This window comes from Sebastes fasciatus, chromosome 15, assembly GCF_043250625.1.
Source record: "Sebastes fasciatus isolate fSebFas1 chromosome 15, fSebFas1.pri, whole genome shotgun sequence".
Taxonomy (NCBI): Eukaryota; Metazoa; Chordata; class Actinopteri; order Perciformes; family Sebastidae; genus Sebastes; species Sebastes fasciatus.
Window position 1 is genome coordinate 29,554,275 of NC_133809.1, and position 22,588 is coordinate 29,576,862.

General features: G+C 39.2%; 1 protein-coding gene and 3 long non-coding RNA genes across 6 annotated transcripts in view; 2 read left to right on the plus strand and 2 right to left on the minus strand.

The window, feature by feature from the left end:
- Positions 1 to 4,191, plus strand: part of dicer1 (dicer 1, ribonuclease type III) — a 45,580-nt gene extending 41,389 nt beyond the window's left edge. The window contains exons 30-31 of one of the 2 annotated variants that reach the window (XR_012597260.1): positions 369 to 3,033; positions 3,080 to 4,191. Coding sequence is in view for 1 of the 2 variants with exons in the window: in XM_074660685.1 (XP_074516786.1) it covers positions 369 to 534 (166 nt within the window). In the remaining variant the exon portion in view is untranslated. Of the gene's footprint in view, positions 1 to 368 lie in introns of both variants that reach the window. The other variant, XM_074660685.1, reaches the window with a different exon arrangement.
- LOC141783408 (uncharacterized) overlaps positions 1 to 22,588 on the minus strand; it is a 395,872-nt gene that overhangs the window by 59,822 nt on the left and 313,462 nt on the right. Inside the window, exon 1 of one of the 2 annotated variants that reach the window (XR_012597263.1) lies at positions 22,310 to 22,571. The exons of the other annotated variant lie outside the window; for it this stretch is intronic. This is a non-coding gene — a long non-coding RNA (uncharacterized LOC141783408). Of the gene's footprint in view, positions 1 to 22,309; positions 22,572 to 22,588 lie in introns of those variants that run through there. 2 annotated transcript variants of the gene reach the window in all.
- Positions 4,021 to 7,303, minus strand: LOC141783407 (uncharacterized). Its single transcript, XR_012597262.1, has 4 exons — positions 7,188 to 7,303; positions 5,852 to 7,056; positions 4,598 to 5,792; positions 4,021 to 4,555 (listed from the first exon to the last, which is right to left on the minus strand). It is a non-coding gene; the product is annotated as an uncharacterized LOC141783407 (long non-coding RNA).
- LOC141783409 (uncharacterized) lies at positions 4,570 to 8,070 on the plus strand. Its single transcript, XR_012597265.1, has 2 exons — positions 4,570 to 5,178; positions 5,879 to 8,070. It is a non-coding gene; the product is annotated as an uncharacterized LOC141783409 (long non-coding RNA).

The window sequence follows — 22,588 nt, forward strand, 5'->3', positions numbered from 1 at the left end:
GTTTCACACGGGACACGAACACCAGTCTTCTGGGCAAAAGTCCTGTGGTTGCCACTCTCTATACTTCCCGGTTCACAATTCCATGGATTACATACAAACTGATATCATGCTGACCATCACAAAATATAAGTGAAATTCGTCTATGTACAAGAATCAATACATTAAGTTTGTGGAAATATATATTTTATACTGAATTTATCAAGACAACCGTTGAACATGGAGGAAGTGTTGCATTATATGGGGAGCTGGGGGAATTAAGAATACAGGTGTGTCTCTAATATCAGCCTGTTTCAGATTAAGCCCACCATTAGAGAATATGTGCTACCTACAATTTGACACCCTGTTGTTACCTCTCCCCCTGTGTGCAGCCCTGCAGAGAGAACGTATGACGGAAAGGTCCGGGTGACGGTGGAGGTCGTCGGTAAGGGCAAGTTTAAAGGAGTTGGCCGCAGCTACCGGATCGCCAAGTCGGCGGCGGCGCGACGAGCTCTGCGCAGCCTCAAAGCCAATCAACCTCAGGTCCAAAGCAACTGAGCTCCTCCTTCCGAGCTCTCAGCATTAGCAACCTAAGCTACTGACGCTAACGGAGAAAAAAAAACATCGGCTTCCCAACATCGGCTAACCCCAACGCAGCGTGATGCCAGCCTCCGCATCTTCAGCCCCGCGACGGCGCAACCGAGGCAGCCAGGGAGGGAACACTGTGTGGAGACGCAACACAAGAAGCAGACTGATCTCACAACAGATTTCACCATCAGATCTTTTACCTTTTTTTTTTTTTTTTTTTTTTTGCGCAAACACAATCTTTGCTTTTCCCTCTCTGCTTTGTGTAATCACATGAGTGCTTTATTAACATTTAGCAAAGTGTTTAAAAAAAAAAAAAAAAGGTCAGGTCGCAAGTCTATTCCTCACCGTTTTAGTTTTTTTTTTTTGTTAACCTCTGTCAATGAGATGAGGCTTATGCTTATTGTGTAGTATTAGATTGTACATAGTTCAATCAAAGGTGTAAATCAAAGTATGTAGGAAGAAAAAAAAACAACAAAAAACGCTAAACTCCTCAGCCTGTGCACTAGTGCCAGTCGGTTCGAAAGCGCTTTTTTAAAACGCTATCGGCAGACGTGGCTAACAGATACCACTGGAGCAAAAAAACCTGGTGGCACTTCTGTCTGAAATCTGTCTTGAAATGGTATTCTTAATCATTTTTGCACTTATTCCATTAGGGTCTGTTACTTTTGAGAATTGTGTGGTCACATTGACACCAAAATCATATACGTAGCAAAGTATATAAATATATATAAAAATAATAAGATACATGAATGATATTCTCGGCCTTAGATGCTAAGGCTCACCCTCATATCCTGCGAAACGGATAGGAATTTCAACATTCCCAGTTACTGTAATTTAAAGTAGTTTTTAAACCGCACTTGAGGTTGCATGTTCTTGTAGTTTATGTATAAAAACCATGACAACTGGATTGCTTCTATAAATGTTCTAAATCTATGGATATATCTAGAGTGTGTGAGAGTGAGATTCAACGTTAACGGCATTATCTTGACGATTTGGTTTTAACATGTTTTGATACCGAGAATGGATGGAATTGAATTAAGTCATTCTCGCGCACTAAATGGAGCGAATCATCCAGTTTTGATATAAGAAGAGAAAGACGTACACACGTTCAATATGCTGCAGACTTTTCTACATTGGATACTCGTGTAAAGGCTCAGAATCTTTTCAAATACAGTCTTTGTGAAAAAAAAAAGGCCAATTCATTTCAACACACTAGTGTTCCTCACATCCCGTACCTACCAAAGCTATAACAGATGTGACACTATGAGGTTGAAGTCAATTCCTACGGATAAGGATACCAGCCTTTTTTTTTTTTTTCTTGTGGTTTCTGTTCCGACAAATTTTGCTTCCCGCTAAATGTCCTCTTTTTTTCTCATCAATTAGCCCTTTTTTCACTTGAATACCTCAGTTAATTGCATGCATTTTTTCTTGTCTTTATATTTTTTTATTTTTTTTTGTTTGGTGCTATGTTTTTGTATTGAGCTTGAATTTCTCATCTTTTTTTGCACTGTAACTATAATACCTCTTTATTTGACCTTTTATTATTTTGGAAATCTGTTTGATTTGGTTGTCCCGTTCGTCGGCCATCAAGCTGCAGAGGAGAGCTGCGTCGTCGTCTCTTCCCCCTCCCGTACCCGAGGTTGACACTAGGGGGGCGGGGGGGGGGGCAGGAAATGTATTTTCCCCCCAATTTCATCAGTTGAGAATCTGTTTTTGAATTCTGGGTAAAAACAAACAGAGGATTGATTGATTGATCGGATGGGTAAATGCTTGTAGAGGTAATCAGATTGCACTCTTAAACTTTGGATTTCTCTGACATTTACTCCAAAACACAGGCATAGGGGAATTTACTTGATTTATTTCTTCATAGATAAGGGTTGGAAGAGACATGTACCTGTGTACCTTTCTAAACTGTGTTGATATAGCTATCTGAAATCTAATCCACGGGCATATAATCCCACCCACAGGTGCTTCTACCTCAAAAGACAAGACTGCAATTGAATTCAGTAACTCTCTCTAGTCTTTTTACTGTGATAACTACACCGTCTACGTCAAACATCCAGTACACAACACACACACACCTCTGTTTCACTGAGTCGACATTCCTTCACAGTAACTTGTGTCTCATGTCTTGAATAGAAACAAACAAAACTCAGTGCCTTCTCTGTGGGAGATCTACAACGGTTTATTAGAACCATTGTAGGTAAAAAAAAAAAAGTATAATAATTACAGCGCTGGGGTAGCAGGGTAATAATCCGAGAAAAACTTAAGAATTTTTTGATTAAAGTCATAAATTTACGACAAAAAACTATTCTCTGAGATTATAAAGTCATAAATTTGCAATAAAAAAACACAGAAATGCTCTGAGGTTAAATTCACAAATTTAAAAGAAAAAAACTTGAATATTCTGAGATTATAAAGTCATACATTTATGAGAAAAAAACTTGAATATTCTCTGATATTAAAGTTGTAAATTATGAGAAAAGAACATGAAATATTCTCTGAGATTATAAAGTCAGAAATTTGCAAGAAAAAACAAATGCTCTGAGATTACTGTCACAAGTTTACGAGTAAATTTACGAGAAAAAAAACGTGAATATTCTTTGAGATTAAAGTGGTACATTCTCGAGGAAAGACTCACAAATTTAAGAAAAAAAATGGAATAGTCTCTGAGATTATTAAATCATAAATTTGTGCCAAAAACAAATTGTCCAAAACTATGGTAACGTTTTGTTTTAGTCTTATAAATTTACAACCTTAATCTCGGAAATTCAGAATTTTTTTTTCTTCAGAAAATTACCCCCCTACTCTGGCTCCATTATTATATATATATTTATATGTTGTTTTTTTACCTATGATGACCTTAAAACGCCGTCGTAGAGATCAGCGTCATTCTAGAGATCGCAGGAGTAGAGATCTTCTCTTCCTCATACAGTTTGTGTGGTTTTGTGAACTCCTTCAGTTCTCATGTTTAACAATCAACGTGAGCTCAGCTGCACCGCGAGACTTCCATACATCTTTCTACAATCAGTTCAAAAGAGTGCAATCTGTCATTATTTCTCAAGTCTATCTACAGTATGTACAGTAAACCCTGAAATGTGGGATGTGAATTTAGTTTTCCCGTTAGAGATATTGTCAAATTGAAGATCTGGAGTGTATCAGTCGCACACCTTCCAACATCTGTCTGTAGCGCACACAGCCATTAGTTTATACCGCCGGTTCAACACACTAATTATCTGTAAGTCTCCGGGAGGGACGGGGGGGGAGGAGGGATTACTAAAAAGAATGTGAAATCACTCATACGGTGCCACACCCACTCTATTTTTGTCTGTGACTGATAAAACATAAGGATCACAATTAATCTTGTCAGCCACAAGTGGCATCGACATCCAGCAGCCTCGTATGTGTGTTAGTTTTTAATGGGTGGGGGGGAGGGGTTTGTGGGAGTGCTGAAGTTGAGCTAGTCCTGCGTTGTTCACAGCGGACTACGATTTCTCGTACTGGCAATTTTTTTTTTTTTTTCTTTTCTTTTTGTACATGTAGCACAATTGAGCATTGCACTTGGGCGCCATACTTTACCTCATGTCAGAGTGTGAAAGGGAGTGAAAGATGGAGGGAAAAAAAGAAGTGTATATATGATGCCGTAATGTTTTAAAGAGGACTAACGCGGTTCAGGCTTTGCTGCTGTTTCAATTGCTGGTATTACACAAAGCTATTTAAAGAGAGAATACGGGGCTCTGGGAGGTGGAGACGAAATGTGCCTGCAGGTTAATCATCTGACAAATACACTGTAAAAAAACACAAAAAGAATCTTTGCAATTTGGGGCTAAAACGTGTGGATGTCATGTTACGCTGACGTCCTGCCTTAAAAAATGAATTGTTAGTCAAACTAGCACGTCCAATCATGACTTGAATGATGAACTGACACTCTTGGTTTAATTCTCTTCTGACTACTTTGACACAGACATGTCATCTAAGCGAGTCTCCCAGCCTGTTCTCTACTCAGACATGTCATCTAAGCGAGTCTCCCAGCCTGTTCTCTACTCCTGTGGGGTGTTAGTTTGGAATACAAGACAAACCAAACCCCTCCCCGCCAGCCCTTTATCACCAACTTAAAGGAAAAATCCACTCAAACTTTGCTCCTGTACTTTTGGATAAATCACAGGCCGTAATGATGTCACCTGTCTTTAACATGCCTGGTCTACTTCTACACCAGTTTAGGAATTCCTGTGAACTGGGGGCTAAGAAATTAGTCTGTGTTCTAATTCATAATTTTCAGTGTCATTTTCAAAAAAAATTTTAGTGTTTGAACCTAATCAGACACCATTTTTTTGTAAGAGGTCAAAAGCCAAAAAGGTCGGGAACCTTTAACAATACGTCGTATTTTATACGTTTATCACGTTGTTTTCTGTCAAATCTTAATCTGAAAAGTTCCAGCTGTGCAGACAAATGTAGTGCAGTAAGAAGTAGAATATTAGCATAAAATGGAAATACAGTTAAGTACCTCCAAATTTGACTTGTAACTGTACTTAGTTGCTTTCCACCGCGGCTGGATGGTAGGCCGTCTCCTCAGCTGCTTATAAGACAAAAAACATGGCGTCAGCCTCGTGCAAAGTCCGGGTGGACTACCATGGGACCTTGTTTCGGAAAAAAATATGAACGGTAGTCAACGGACAGAGACAAATATATTTTTTTTTTATCCCGTTTGAATTGCACCATGAATCACACACATGATGTTTGACAATTTAAAAGATCATTTTACGAGTCAAGAAAGTCTCAGTTTGTCGTAGGTTATTTAGTTTTGTGTGAAACCGCTCATCTCGTCTCAGACAATATACGTCACCAACACTATAGCTAGCTAACGTAGCTATGTTCCACGCACAAATGAAACGCTATCTGACCTGATGTGTTTTATCAGAGACTCCTGGTCTTTATATCAGCCAGGAAGAGAAAGAAGGATCAGACCCGTTGCTGGTGTGAGTTCATCTCAGTAGGAAACACACAGACATCGTAGCTTCAGAGAGAGAGAGACGTCACTACGCAACTTTAGGGTGTGTCATCTTTCTAATTACGTATTTTCACAGTCTGATACTTCAACAGTTTTACAACTTTCTTGACATGCAAAATTATGTTTTAAATTAACTAAACATCATGGGTGTGATTCATGGGGCAACTCAAATGGGATCAAAAAAATATTTCTCTCTCTCTCTCTCTCTCTCTCTCTCTCTCTCTCTCTCTCTCTCTCTCTCTCTCTCTCTCTCCCCCCCCCCCCCCCCCCCCCGTTGACTATCGTTAATATTTCTTCCGAAACAAGGTCCCATGGTGGTCCACTGGAAGGGGCGTGACTAACGCTCTCCATACAAAAAAATTATTCACCTAGATTCTCTGTTAAAAGTTAATAATAGTCATATGAAATCAAAGATTGTTTTGGGCTCAGTGCTGCCACCGGTGGACAGAAGTTATATATATATATACAGAAGACGGCTGCTTTACGTGCTAATTCTACGCTGTAATGTAATATATCCAGTTTGCATCGACTGTAATGAGCGGCCGTTCTTGTTCATACACAATCATGGCACATCCTGTTTTTAACATTCTTCCTTTAAAACATGTTGGGAGCTGACCAGGGACTGAAATGTCTGAGTGAGCGACCCATTTTCACTCTCAGCTCGTCAAATACCGCTGTTTGGTCAGCGCTCCCTCGGCATCTGAAGCTGACGCACGGAGGCGCCCTTTAGCAACACAATGGCGAAAAACCGGGCTTTCAATTAACTCCAATGTAAACCCACCTGCGGCGTTATTCGTTTATCAGCGCAAGTGACGGAGCATTATAAGCATGAGAGTCCGTTGAGGGCAGGAGGGGCGGATGCGTCAAACAAACACTTTCAACAAGGAGACCGCTGTGAAAACTAAAAGTAACGGCTTATTTTGTCACGTGACTCGTCGGTATCGTTCGTGAAGTAAACTTCACCCTTGACCGTTTCCTAATCCTACCTAAGTGGTTGTGTTGCCTAAACCTAACTTCCTGTGAGAACGGAAGGTTGATTTTGAAAGGACACTATGCATGTAACGAGCGTATATTGGCACGCCGTCCCGGGTCCGTCCAAAAGTAACACAAGAGGGGAGTACCCCGCGTGTTGCCGAGGGGCGCTGACCAAGCGGCGGTGATTTGACGAGTTGATAGTGAGAATGCGTTGGGGGTGACAGCGATGCAGAGTTGTGATAGGACTGTCCTGGATCAGGGCGAGCAACTTCTACAAACAGTGGGCTGCACCTGTGGCGCTTCAGGTTTAGATTCCATCAGTTATCTGTTTATATATTTTTGTTCCTAATTTAAAGGCCCCATATTGTAAAAAGTCATGTCTTTTATATTATAAAGCAGGTTTAAGTGCTTTATAAATACTGTTAAACTATCAAAACGCTCAATATACGAGGAAACCCACACAAGCCCGTATTCAGTAATTATGCCTTTGAAACAAGCTGTTAGGATTTCTGTCCATTTGTGATGTCACAAATATACAATATATAGACTATTACAGTTTTAAATGTAAACATTCTAAATGTGTCCCAGTTTATTTCCTGTTGCAGTGTATGTAAATAACATCAGCTGACAGGTAGTAAACATGGACCCAAATTGTTGCCCAGCAACGCAATTCCGTTGAAATGCACTAAAACGGAGCGTTTCAGACAGAGGGTAAATACAGGCGTATTCAGGCAGACAGTATGAGGAAAATAAAGTTTTTTTTTAACATTAAAGCATGTAATCTTGTTCTAGTAGGAACACAAAATACAAGTATGAACCTGAAAATGAGCACAATATGGAACCTTTAAATCAATTTGACTTTGTATTTTAAGTTCTGTATTGTCCGCTGTCAATCCTAATTACATCCACTGTGATGCAAAAAGTCCTGAGAGTGCTCTTACTTGTTATTGTAGCTGTATCTGGATGTGATGTCATGCCACTCACAGGAATTGATAAAAGAAGTACATCCCCAAAGCAGAAAATGACCCCTGATAGCCGGTATGTTGTCCAGCAGTATACTGCTGTTTTAGGGTGGATTTTTCCTTTTAAGGTCAAGTGTGATCAACGTTAACAGAGAAGTGAAATGCCTTTGATAAACAATGACGGCGGGGTGGGGGAGATATTGGTCTCATAAAGCCAGCGTAGAGCACCGACGGTGACTGTTTGGGGGGAGGGGCGGGGGGGTAATGGTCACCGAGCAGCAGAACACCAGCAGAGTGGAGCTAAACGGATGGAGTGATGAACTGTTATCAGTATGGGGAATTATGGGCCATCACAACCTGCAGCAAATGTTTTAAGGGACATTGGAATAGAAATTGAACTCCTCACTCATACTGTATACCGTGCTGCAGTGGTTTGCGGTCTGCACCTTATGGATCATAAATACCTTTAATTTTGTTTGTTTGGATTTTTTTTTTCTTTTTTCTTTTTTTTATAATTGTAGCCCAGTATATCTACAATAAAAGTAATGGTATGATCATTCACCTATGGTCCTGTGGGGTTAATTCACTGTGTTGCATATACTGTATTTATGTATGTATGTATGTATCTACACCGATCAGCCTTAACATTATGACCACTGACCGGTGAAGTGAATAACATTGATTATCTCGTTACCATGGCACCTGGCAGTGGGGGGGGATATATTAGACAGCAAGTGAACATTTTGAACTTTGTGTTGGAAGCAGAAAAAATGGGCCAGTGTAAGGATGTGAGCGGCTTTGACGAGGGCCAGATAGTGCTGTCTAGATGACTGGGTCAGAGCATCTCCAGAACTGCATCTCATGTGGGATGTTCCCGGTCTGCAGTGGTCAGGACCTACCAAAAGTGGTCCAAGGAAGGAAAACCGGTGAACCGGCGACAGGGTCAGACCCGAGGCTCATTGATGCACGTGGAGCGAAGGCTGGCCCGTGTTGTCTGATCCAATAGAAGAGCTACTGAAGCTCAAACTGCTGAAAAAGTTAATGCTGGTTCCGATAGAAAGGTGTCAGAACACACAGGGAGGAGCAGTTTGTTGCGTATGGGGCTGCGTAGCTGCAGACCGGTCAGGGTGCCCCGTGCTGACCCGTGTCCGCCGGCAAAAGCGCCTACAATGGGCAAGTGAGCATCAGAACTGGACCACGGAGCGATGGAAAAAGGTGGCCCGGTCTGATGAATCACGTTTTCTTTTACATCATGTGGATGGCGACGAGTTGGAGGTGTCGACTCGGCCTCCAAATTCTCCAGATCTCAATCCGATGGAGCATCTGTGGGATGTTCTGGACAAACAAGTCCGATCCACGGAGACCCCACCTCGCAACTTCCAGGACTTAAAGGATCTGCTACTGACGGCTTGGTGCCAGATACCACAGCAGACCTTCAGAGGTCTAGTGGAGTCCACGCCTCGACGGGTCAGGGCTGTTTTTGGTGGCTAAAGGGGGACCTACTCAATATTATGCAGGTGGTCATAATGTTACGGCTGATCGGTGTATATATAGACACATTGATTGAATTGTGCACGATGTCTCAGCATCTACTGGCAATATTTCTATGTAATTTGCTGAAATTTGGAAACGCATGGTCACCAGATCACGAATGGGAAAGTTTGCCTTCAGGTGCTTTCTGCCTGGAATCTCCTGAGGTTTAGGTAACCAACTACTTGGTTAGGTTTAGGAAAAGATGGTGGTTTGGGTTAAAATAAGCCCTCTCTGGCAGAAAGCCCTGAAGGCAAATGCATGTGCGTGAAAGTTGCTGACTCCTCTAGCGCCACCATCAGGCCATAATTTACACTTCTACTCCAAAAAGTTATCAAAACGTCAAGGGCGTGACTCACTATCACCTCTAGAGGTACAAGTGGTATTACAAGACAGGACAGCCGGGGCTAGCTAGTTAGCATGCTAATGTCAGTAGATATCTCTGCAACGCAATACACAGACGTCTTTGACATAACGTCAACACCGTGACCTCTTCACATTCTGTCGATAATTATTTTATTGAATGTTTTAAGCTAATATTCTGGCCAGATCTTATACATTGCCCCTTTAATATATTCTGACATAAAGAGATGTTATATTTGATATGATGTTTGTCCTGTCTTCAAATGGTGGATTAATCATTTCATTTGAAAATGGAAAGCAAAGTTTAAGTTTAAGTTCATTATTCTGGTTGCACACTCCAGACCCAACCGAATGAGCCTTTTCTCTCAAGGACACTCATTAACTTTCTTCTAGTGCCACCATGTGGTCAAATTGTCAATTTCTAGTTTGTTGTGGATTTCTGCGGTCATGTGAAAATATTACCTTGATGATTTTTATGAGGGCGCCCCAGGAGTAATCATTCCACATCCTCCAAAAAAAAGTCATAGTATAGTATGTCATAAAAATGTCATAGTATGTCATAAGTCATTTTATACTATGTTCAAAAAAATCATTAAGTCATAGTATTGTCTGTCGAAAAAAAGTAATTGTTTGTATGTCATAAAAAAGTCAAAGTATGTCGAAAAAAGTCATATAAAGTCAAAGTATAATATGTAAAAAAAAAAGTCATAGTATAGTATGTTGAAAAAAGTTTTTAAAAAAATAGTCATAGAGTATGTCAAAAAAAACATTGTATAGTATGTTTTAAAAGAGTCATATTATAGAATGTCTTAAATTAGTAAAAAAAAATCACAGTATAGTATGTCAAAAAAAGTTCTAAAAGTATGTTGGAAAAAAGTCATAAAAACTTCATAGTATGTTGAAAAAAGTCATAAAGTCAAAGTATAGTATGTCCAAAAAAAGTCATAGTATACTATGTCCAAAAAAATCATGAAAAAGTCATAGTAAAGTATGTTGAAAAAGTCCTAAAATATTCATAGTAAAGTATGTCAGAAAAAAAACAACAACATAGTATACTATGTTGAAGAAATTCATAGTATAGTAGGTTGAAAAAACAAAACAAAAAGTCATAGTATAGTATGTCAAAAAAATCAGAGAAAGTCATAGTATTTTATGTTGAAAAATAAGTCACAGTATAGTATGTCAAAAACAATTCATAGTAAAGTATGTCGAAAAAAGTCACAAAAGTCATAGTATAGTATGTTAAAAAAAAATCATAAGTCATAATATAACATGTCAAAAAAAGTCATAAAAAGTCATAGTATAGTATGTCAAAAACAATTCATAGTATAGTATGTCGGAAAAAAATTTATGTATATACTTTTTTGACATACTATACTATGAGTTGTTATGTCTTTTTTCAACATACTATACTAATAATCATTTCGACATGCTATATTCACTTTTTAAAAACTTTTTGACATGCTATAATATTACTTAATTTAACATACTATACTCGCTTGTTATGACTTTTTCGACATAGTATACTATGACTTTCCTGTGATATTTTTGACATACTATACTATGACTTTTTACAAAATACTATATTATAACTTTTTTCGACATACTGTACTATGACTTTTTTTGAGACACTATAGTATGACTTTTCTTGACATACTATACTATGACTTTTTCAAATGATTATACTATGACTATTTTCAACATACTGTACTATGACTTTTTTTCGACATACTGTACTATGACTTTTTTGACATACTATAGTATGACTTTTCTGGACATACTAAGCTGACTTTTAAATTACTTTTTTCAAGATACTACACTGACTTTTTTTTTTACTTTCTATACATCAACATAATATAGTGTGTACACATATAAAACATATCAGATAAAAATATAGCCTAGAAGATAAGACGGTATTACATATATAAAGCATATGGGATAAAAAGAACATCTTACATATAAGAGGGTATTACATATATAAAAGATATATAATAAAAACATATAAGATAAGAGGGTATTACATGTATAAAACATATAAGATAAAAACAAGATAAGAGGGTATTACATATAAAAAAAACTCTAAGATAAGATGGTATTGCATATATAAAACATAAGATAAGAGGGTATTACATATATAAAACATATAAGATAAAAATATAGCCTAAAAGAAAAGAAGGTATTACATATATAAAACATAAGATACAAATATATATAAGATAAGGTATTACATATATAAACATATAAGATGAAAACATGTAAGATAAGAGGGTATTACCCATATAAAACATGTAGGATAAAAACATAAAATAAGAGGGTATTGCATATATAAAACATATAAGATAAGAAGGTATTACATATATAAAACATATAAGATAAAAACATATAAGATAAGAACATATAAGATAAGAAGGTGTTATATATATAAAACATATAAGATAAAAACATGTAAGATAAGAAGGTATTACTTATATAAAACATATAAGATAAAAACATGTAAGATAAGAAGGTATTACGTATATAAAATATAGAAGATAAAAACATATAAGATAAGAAGGTAATACATATATAAAACATATAAGATAAAAACATAAGATAAGAAGGTATTATATATATTAAACATAAAATAAAACCATATAAGATAAGAAGGTATTACATATATAAAACATAAGATAAGAAGGTATTACGTATATAAAATATAGAAGATAAAAAAATAAGATAAGGTATTACCTATATAAAACATATAAGATAAAAACAATATAAGATAAGAGGGTATTGCATATACAGTATAAAACATATAAGATTAAAAAATAGCATTCAAGAAAAAAAGGTATTACATATGTAAAACATATAAGATAAGAAGGTATTACATATATAAAACATATATAAGATAAAAACATATAGATAAGAAGGTATTACAGTAAAAGGGGAATAAGATAAGAAGGTATTCTTATTATTACAAATGGAATAATAATCATAATAATACAGATTAGAAAATAAAATTGTTACCCATTGACCACACACTAAACACAACTAAACATAAAAAGATTTGTTTTGCGTCTGCTTTTAAAAGAAGGCTCTATTGTACCTTAGTTCAAGTGACAGAGAATTCCAGAGAGTATAGGGCCATAATGACTGAAGGCACCACGAGCTGAACAAGCAAGCAAGTGGACCTCGAGTTGAGATAGTGTCGTCAAACTGATGTCTCCAAGGTCAACAATAAACTTCCGAGCTCAAGACCCAAGTTATGATGAAACAGAATTATCCTTTAACATAAAACAAGGACAGTGTTCAAGACAACGTGCAGAAATGAAACAACCAGACTTGCCGGTGAACGTAAATTGTTGCGATGTACTGATTAAGGTCTAACAAATATATGTACTCTGCAAATCCATGTCCTCCTGACATGCAGTAGTGCTTAGTAGAGAGACCTGTTTTCACTCCTTCAGCTCTGTATGCGCCCGGCCTTCTCATCATCTGCTCCGGCTCCTCCTCCAGTCTGCTGGCTCTGAGGCTCGTCAGCAGCACCCACTATATTGGCTCTGTCTGAGGTGCCTGCTGACTATTACCCACCACAGCAGTGTAAGTAGGACGGCAGCTTTAGCGGTCTCCTGGGGCTCAAACAGCAGAATCAGTTAGAGTTCACCGAGAAGATCGGGTTTCAGTCTGGACTAAACAGGCTTACAACCAAACCAAAGTGTCCTCAAACGGTAGCCAATAATGTTCCTTTAGGTATTCACAATTATTTATCATTTATTAAAACTCATTATTATAAATTGTTATTTCATCCTTATTTTCATGATAACAGTTTTATGGGACTTCAATGTTATTTAAAGGGTTTCTATACAATATCCAGAGCATTAAAGGAGCAGTGTGTATAGGATCTGGCGGTATCTAGCGGTGAGGTTGAGATTACAACCAACTGAAGCCTTTCTTGTGTGCCAAGCGTGTTGGAGAGCTACGGTGGCCGACGCGAAAATGCAAATGGACCTCTCGAGAGCCAGCTGTCATAAGAGTAGCGTAGGTCATTTGGAGCAGAGAGCCAGTGCGTAGAGTGCGTGTGTGTACGTGGGAAGTGAGTGGTGAAGCAAGAGAGAGAGAGCGGCGACGGGAGCGAGTAGCGTTATCGACTCCGGCACAAGCAGGAAAAGTTAACAAAGTTTGATTTGTCCGTTCTGGGCTACTGTTGAAATATGGTGGAGCAACATGGACCCGCTCCCTATGTAGATAATTTATATACGACTCATTCTAGGTAATGATAACACACACTATGACCTAGCTGAGTCACATGACTAAAACAACCAATGAACACATATATACAATAGCAGGCAGTAAAAAGAGAATAATGAATGACCACTAGAGGGAGACAAATACTGCAAAATAGATGCAAAGTTCTTACAGAACATGACAGATGCTATAAAAGGGGGTGAGACTTCATGACTGGCAGCTGTGAGTCTCTCTCACTGACAATCAGAGGCCGTGACCTCGATAACGCCATTCCACCGCCCGATCACTACTGCGTGGACTCTGGCTCCAAATGACGTCAAAATCTCAAGATGGCAGCTCCCGTATCCGGGATATTTTGGCTTCATTTCTGTACAGTGGGAGGAAGTGGAGACACGTCGTCCATCTACATATACAGTCTATGGTCAGAAAGTGTCGGAAAAACTCACAAATGATGTGATATCGTGGAGCCACCTTACATGTTATAAATGTCCCAAACTAGTTATTAAATCAGCATATAGGATCTGATCTGACACGGTATGAATGATAATTATTACATTACAATTATTATATAAATCTGTTATGTCATTATCATCATTATATAATATTTTACAGAGGATTCTGTTTCATGTATCATTCTACAAATTGTTAATTTAAAGGTCCCATATTATGCTCATTTTCAGGATCATACTTGTATTTTGTGTTTCTACTAGAACATGTTTACATGCTTTAATGTTAAAAAAAACCTTTATTTTCCTCATACTGTCGGCCTGAATATGCCTGTATTTACCCTCTGTCTTAAACGCTCCGTTTTAGCGCATTTTGACGGAATTGCGACGAAATTGCAGCAGAATTGTGTTGCTAGGCAACAGCTTGGGTCCATGTGTACTTCCTGTCAGCTGATGACATTAACATACACTGCAATCAGGAATAAACTGGGACACATTTAGAATGTTTACGTTTAAATCTGTGTAAAGGGTCTAAATATTGTAAATTTGTGACATCACGAATGGACAGAAATCCTGACAGCTTGTTTCAAATGCAGAGTTTCTGAATACGGGCTGTGTGTATATTCCTGTGGATTGAGCGTTTCGATACTTTCACAGTATTTATATAGGACTTAAGCCTGCTTTATAATAAAAAAAACATGAAACATGAAACCGTTTTATAATATGGGATCTTTAACAAATCAAATCTACTGTATATTGATGACACAATTCTTATAAAGTGTGACATATTCATCAGTATGTGAAATAGTCACGAAATTGAATGTTTTGTTTCGTATACATAGACACGAATTTCACATTTTTGTGATGGTCAGCATGAAATCAATTTGTATGTAATCCATGTAATTGTTAACCATGAAGTATAAAGAAGAGCGTAGGCTGCGTAGGAAGGAGGTCGGGGTGGTTGGGTGGGTCAAAAAACAGCAGACTTTCACCCAGGAGACTATTGTTTGTGTCCCGTGTGAAACAAGAAATCAAAGTTGATTTATTTGTCACTTAACTTCCGTACTTAAATATTTTAACCCAAACCACGATCGTTTCCTAAATCTAACTAAGTAGTTTTGTTGCCTAAGCCTAACCAAGTCGATCTTTTCCTAAACCTAAGTAAGATGTTTTAATTTGAAAAGAGTGGAGCAGAAATTGACACGGGCTTCACGTGTTGCTGGACATTCATGGGAAAAAGAACGAAAATTCGTCGTTGAAAGTCCTGCTGAGTATCACGAAAACAAAAAGAAGGGAAATTCGTGTCTATGTACACAAATCAAATAGATACAATTTTGTGACCATTTCACGAACTGCTGTGAGACTGTGTTGGGGTGGTGGTGTATCTCTTGGTGGGTTTTGGTGGGCCGGTCTGACTCGAGAGGTCCCGGGCCGATTTTTATTCCCACTCTGCCCCTGATTCAAACTGCGACCTCTCACTGTCTTTAGATGCTCCCATTGCTTCCTAATGCTGCTTTAATTCATCACAGATGGGGGAAAAGTAAGGTGCACTGAGCTCATTTTGTTATATATGTTTTATTTCTCTGATTCTCTCCGAGGCAGGAAGACTATTTTTTGTTTCCAGCCCGAGTAACACCTGATCTCACCGCCCTCGTCAGCCTCCACGATGCACAACCAGTGCAAAACAGAAGTAAATGAGAATCAAGCTGTTGATTGAAGCCTTAAGAGAGTGTTAGCGAATCGGAAAATGAGCCGACGGCGCCCGCTTAGGCAGATAATCAACACAATTTCAAGTTTGTGCGATGCCGCGCCCGCTGCTGTTTTGTTTGTGCCGACGTCGCTGTGCAGAGACGCTCACCACCCTCCGCCCTAACAGGTCCTCCGCCCGCCCTTCGAATGCTCTTCCCCCTTCCCCTCCGTCTGATGAGACGCAAATATTGAAATGAGGTCTGGGCGTCGGAGGCTCGGGTAGCAGCATGGGAACGGTGGGAGAGGTGCTACATAATTAAAAACATCATTTCAGCTCCTGCTCGGCCTATTTCCATTCGGCATTACCACGTCTCCACAGGTAAATTGCTCCCTGTACTCCTGCGATGATGGTAATGAGCGGTGGTTAGGTCTGACACCACGTCTCTTTGATTTAACCTAAATGAGAAATATGCCATCAACAGGGGGCAGGGGGACTCAATCATAGCGACTTTAAATATGATATGAGCCCAGCTGAAGTAGAGGGGGTGAATCACAGTAAAAGTATGATATTAGGTTGGCTGATGGAAAGGGATACTCACACCATCAGAGGTGTGTGTGTGTGTGTGTGTGTGTGTGTTGTCACTTGAGTCATGTCAACTCTCCTGTAGAAAAAAAAACCTTATTATACAGATAATAATATGTCAAAAACATATCAGCTTTGGCGTTGGCTCCGTCCTCGTTCTCACAGACCGCAAGCTGTCAATTCATCTCACTCGCACTTGCATTTCAATTAATGGTGCACTTCATTCAAACACAAGAAAAAAATACGATTTGATCTCCTCCCACAAAAACTGTATCTGTTTCTGAGAAGACATTTTATGGACTCTCAGATAGAGACTCTGATGCCAAGCAGAATCCAGCAATGATATCAAATACCTTTTTTTCTTCCTACTTAAAGCACCAACTTAATAGTAAGTTGCTTTTTAAAGTTTTGGTCTGGAGTCTGGTCTATCGAGTGCTACAGGAATGAGCCCTAAAACCAGGAAATTAGTTAGCATTTCAGCACTTCCTGTTCTGTCATCTGGAAGTCAATGGGTTTTTTTGAATGGGTTTTTAGTGAGATGCCTGAAATAAGTGTGGTTAACACAAGATGAAGAGATTTTAAAGTTTTGATCTACGACATAAAATACATCAATAAATACTTACACTTGTGAATTTTAAAGCCTTTATGCGTCTTAAAAAAGATGGCTAAATGCGAAAGTTTTAAAGCTAGAGTGAAGATATACCGGCACGAAGGAGGTTAAATAACGCTTCAAACTTGCGCTAAATTTTGGCGAGGAAAAACTGTCATAGCCATTTTCAAAGGGGTCCCTTGACCTTGACCTCTGACCTCCAGATATGTGAATGTAAATGGGTTCTATGGGTACCCACGAGTCTCCTCTTTACAGACATGCCCACTTTATGATAATCACATGCAGTTTGGGGCAAGTCATAGTCAAGTTAGCACACTGACACACTGACAGCTGTTGTTGCCTGTTGGGCTGCAGTTTGCCATGTTATGATTTGAGCATATTGTTTTATGCTAAATGCAGTACCTGTGAGGGTTTCTGGACAATATCTGTCATTGTTTTGTGTTGATAATTGATTTCCAATAATAGAAATACATTTGCATAATGTTTGCATTATGCATGTTTGTCCACTCCCATGTTGATAAGAGTATTAAATACTTGACACATCTCCCTTTAAGGTATATGTTGAACAGATAAAAAATGTGTGTGATACAAGGCTGATATGAAACATATTTTTGGTTCAGAAACGTTGACATACAACCATCATTTTCAGAAACATACAATGCCAAAATTTTTTTGACAACAACATGGTTGGGCTTAAAACTACTACGTTTGTACTGTGAAAATGACACTGAACGTTGTGAACACGGGACACGAACGAACAGCTGATTGTAACGTTGTGATGGAATATTGATACACAAGTTAACTTAAGGAAGGAAGAGGCCCCGGAGCTGTTGATGTCTTACATCGAAGGTTTCTTGAAGCTTGATCAAGGAGCAATTGTCAGATCTCCACCATTGAGGTGCTCTCTGCGTGAAGGCCTCACAACTCTGCCCTTCCTCCCTGGTGCTCAGTGTCCTACCCTTATCCTGTTTTGACTTACTCGGTTCCTCTGGCATCTCTGACCCTGGTTGCCCCAGTGACTGGCTCTACGGTCCCCACTACAGACACAGCTGTACAGATAACGGCGGCTCCCCTAGACAGGACTCCAACCCAGTAATGTCAACAGAGGGACACTCTGAGAGACACTCTGACCTCCCGACCAAGGAGAAAGGAATTAATAGAAAATTCCATCACAAACGTGAAAGTGAAACTTAACTTGACACGAACAGCGGTCTCCTGGATGAAAGCCAGTTATGAAAGTCTGTTGGACCCATCCATCTCCCCCTCCCGCCCTCCAGGTGTGTGTCTTTTTGCTCTTCAAACTACGTCACCACTCCCGGCACACTTTCTCTGAGCGTTTACTGTTGCCACGGATGGGTTTACGTTATAGTTAATGAAACTCCTAGTGCTTTTCATACCAGCGCTAAAGGGTGCCTTGTGCGGCGGGACCGAATACCGACGGCCGTGACAAAGCCTCGGTATTTAACGCCGTGGGAATGAGAACGGACTGATCAGACCACCTCTTACCACAAATTCGACACAGGGCAACTGTCTTGGCTTTAGACGGGAGAGGTGCGCACACACAGACCTCTCCAAAAAAATCACTAAACACCTTTTATGTATATAAATATTTGCAGTTGGGGCTTATGCGCATGGGATTACCGGCCGCCCCGCACCGACAAAAGCTCAACAAGAACCGAATGGCAATTATTTCTAAATGAATTCCGGACCTGACTCGTAAATATAAGACCTGACCTGACCCATAATGAAATACAGTCTCAGAGCTGCTGCTGCCGGAAGGCAAAAGCTTGGAGTGCACAAGGTCAAGTCAACACGCTCACATCGTATTTGGGGTGATGTAAATTAACATTTGGGGTGTTGTGAAATTTCGTAACTTCCGAGTGCTTCATGGAGATGAGCTTTTCTTTTCCGCTCTCTCTCTCTCGGAGACCTCAATCTCTCTCCCTGCTTCATCTGCTGCTGCTTTTAAAGAGGATGAGAGGAGCTCGCTCCGGCTCCACCTGCTGATTTGGTGTTCCTCCTATTAATCAATTCAGCCTCTCATCCACACTGTGCCTAGCTGCACCTGGTTTGTGCCAACGCCTGCCGTCACCAAAATTGCAAAAAATGTGCTGGTCACGTCCATCTGTCTTTGCACCTGGAGATTTGACTTGTGTTTGCGTTCGAGTTCTGTTTCAACAAAATAGAGCCCGATGTGTTCTGGTGAGAAACACTGAATGAGAACTTTGTTTTAAAAAAAACTCTTAAAAGGTCCCATATTGTAAAAAGTAAGATTTTCATATCTTTTATATTATAAAGCAGGTTTTAGTGCTATATAAATACTGTGAAAGTATCGAAATGCTCAATATACAGAGAAATACACACAACTCGTATTCAGAAATTGCGCGTTTGAAACAAGCCGTTAGGGATTTCTGTCTATTTGTGATGTCACAAATAAATGTTATTTAGACCAATACACAGTTTAAAATGTAAACATACTAAATGTGTCCCATTTTATTTCCTGTTGTAGTGTATGTTAATGACATCAGCTGACAGGAAGTAAATATAGACCCAAACTGTTGCCAGGCAATGCAATTCCGTTGAAATGCACTAAAACGGAGCGTTCTAGACAGAGGGTAAATACAGGTATATTCAAGCAGACAGTATGAGGAAAATAACGTTCTTTTTTAACATTACAGCATGTAAACATGTTCTAGTAGAAACACAAAATACAAGTATGAACCTGAAAATGAGCACAATAGTTGACCTTTAAACTGAGTTTACTGAGCTGTTGTGTTCATTGTGACACCAGAACTGGCTCTAGTTGAGCTAGCAGTTGTATTTTGTTTGATGTTCTCTATGACTGACAGTTGCTAGTCTCCCAAACACTAAAAGGCACGTACTGCACTTTATTACATTAACTATCTTGTGCCAAAATGGCATCCTGCCTCTGTAGGGGAGTACAGCCCAGCACAGCTGAGTGGAGCTGAGCTTGATATTTCCACTATGTTAGCCTATGATTATTAGTCATTAGTAACTCAAGACGAAAATATTAGCTTGATTGTGCCTGGTATACTCTGAAGGCATAGCACGCTACAGCAGCAGACATGCATTATTAGAAGAGAAACTAAGTCGAATGATTGTTGTGTGCTTTGAGCGTTGGACCACAGCAATTGGCGTGTCGGTTTCAATTAGACACTGATCACATCGAGCTCCTCTGTCTGAGTATCATGTTTACTCTGCAAATCATGAAGCACCAGGGGAGAGGGATTGGCAGTGACATTCGGAGGATTTCATTCTGTGTGTGTATCTGACTGCCTTTTACACAGCGAGTGCATCTCGGTTAACACAATCAGTCAGACTTTGAGGAAATAAGCACTAATTTGCAACAGGAAGATTCCGCGTTCACACTAACAGTACGAGTGGAAATCATCGACAAACGCACGGACTGGACTCACAATTGTGTAATATCTTGGTCTTATTCTTATAATGGTAAATGTATTTCAAATGTGCACGGACCGTGTTATTTGCTTTTGAAGACGAGGTGATCATTTTACAACAGCTCTCAGATCAGGCTGAGACTGACGCGTAGACTGTGGGTGGTAGGAGGGATTCGGTTGCATGGAGTTCCACAGCTGCACAGTTATGATCAGCCAAATCAAGCTTTGGCCCACAAACATATTGTGAACGCATCAATAAAGTCTTCTATTATATTATGCATTTCTGCCATGTAACGTTTGTATTTTTTTTCGTAAATCCAAGTAACATTCAGGGGTTGCCGGCAGTGCTTTTGATTGTTATCGGTCAACCCGTGTCGTCGCGTCACACCAAGGACGACTTCAACAAACACGACAACAATAACCACCATTTTTACCTCCGCTAAGGCCGAAGGCCTAGGAAGGAGGTTCTGTTTTCACCGGCGTTTGTTTGTTGGTTTGTCTGTTTGGAGGATTACTCCAAAAGTCTGTGATGGATTTGAATGACATTTTTTGGAGGGGTGGGGTGTGGCACAATGAACAGACAGGTTTGACACCGGAGGACACAGAGGACCATGATTTTTTTCAGATTACCTGTCTCATGCACTACTGTCAGTGAAAAAATAACTTTTTTAAATCATATTTGCTCTAATTCTACCCACTGCAGCTTTAAGTGCATATATATGGAAATACTTTACATGAGTATTTCAATTTGATGCTACTTTATACTTCTACTTCACTACAGTTCAGAGGAAATATTGTACTTTTCACAGCACTGTCACATTTCAGGAAAGCATCATGGTTTGGACCCAAATGCAGAATGAATTTCAGAGGTGGCAGCAGGGATAGTTTGATGATTTATTAACAAAAAAGACTTACAGCTCGGAGTCCAAAATCAGGGTGGTAACAGAAATAAATCCAAAACAACAGAATGCTGAATAACCGGACACACTAGGAGCAAGGCAGGTACACTGGATACAATTGATGACCTGAATTGAACTGCCAAAGAACAACTGAAGTGTTATAAATTGTGACTGACTAACTGGGAAGGTGAGAACAGGTGAGAATATTATTCAGTGCTTGTTTATTGGGCATCAAACTCACATGTATTGTCAAAAAAATAGACTTGAGGCGTAAATAAACGCTTCAGTTCATATAGCGGTTACGTGAGACACAGCTGAGACGGAGCCGTGCAAACAGCTGATGACCAGATTAGAATGAGAGCGTGTCTGTAGAGTAAAAAACGCTTCTGACAACCTCCAGTCTGGACATTCACGGGGTGGACGGGAATGATTGAAACATCTTTTTTATCGTGTTGTAATATAGGGGACTTTGCTGGGATACAGTTACATTCGTGACCTTAAAAAGAAAGTGAGACAGGGTCGTAAAGTAGGAGGGGGGCCACTTGAATATGTCCATGACTAGAAATCTGACAGCACAGACTCTGATATCCAGTACATGTACACGTGCCAACATCAACAGAGTTATGCAACAAACGTTTATATGAAGACAGCCTGTGGGAGGGGACAGTAACTCTGTTATTTAAGAGTGAGAAAACACTTGACTCTGTCCTTACTCTCCGCATCCTCAAGGTAACTGTTGACTTCTTACAATGTACGATTGATTTAAAGTTAGTTTCAGAATAGTTGCTTTTTTGCATGCTTAAAGGTCCCATATCATGCTCATTTTCAGGTTCATACTTGTATTTTGTGTTTCTACTAGAACATGTTCACATACTGTTATGTTAAAAAAAAACTTTACTTTCCTCATACTGTCTGCCTGAATATTCCTATATTTACCTTCTGTCTGAAACGCTCCGTTTTAGTGCATTTCAACGGAATTGCGTTGCTAGGCAACAGTTTGGGTCCATGTTTACTTCCTGTCAGCTGATGTCATTCACATACACTGCAACAGGAAATAAACTGGGACAAATTTAGAATGTTTACGTTTAAAACCGTGTAATCATCTAAATATTGTATATTTGTGACATCACAAATGGACAGAAATCCTGACGGCTTGTTTCAAATGCACAATTTCTGAATACGGGCTGTGTGTATTTCTCCGTATATTGAGCGTTTTGATAGTTTAACAGTATTTATAAAGCACTTAAACCTGCTTTATAATATAAAAGACATGAAAATCTCAATTTATACAATATGGGACCTTTAAGTCATTGCTA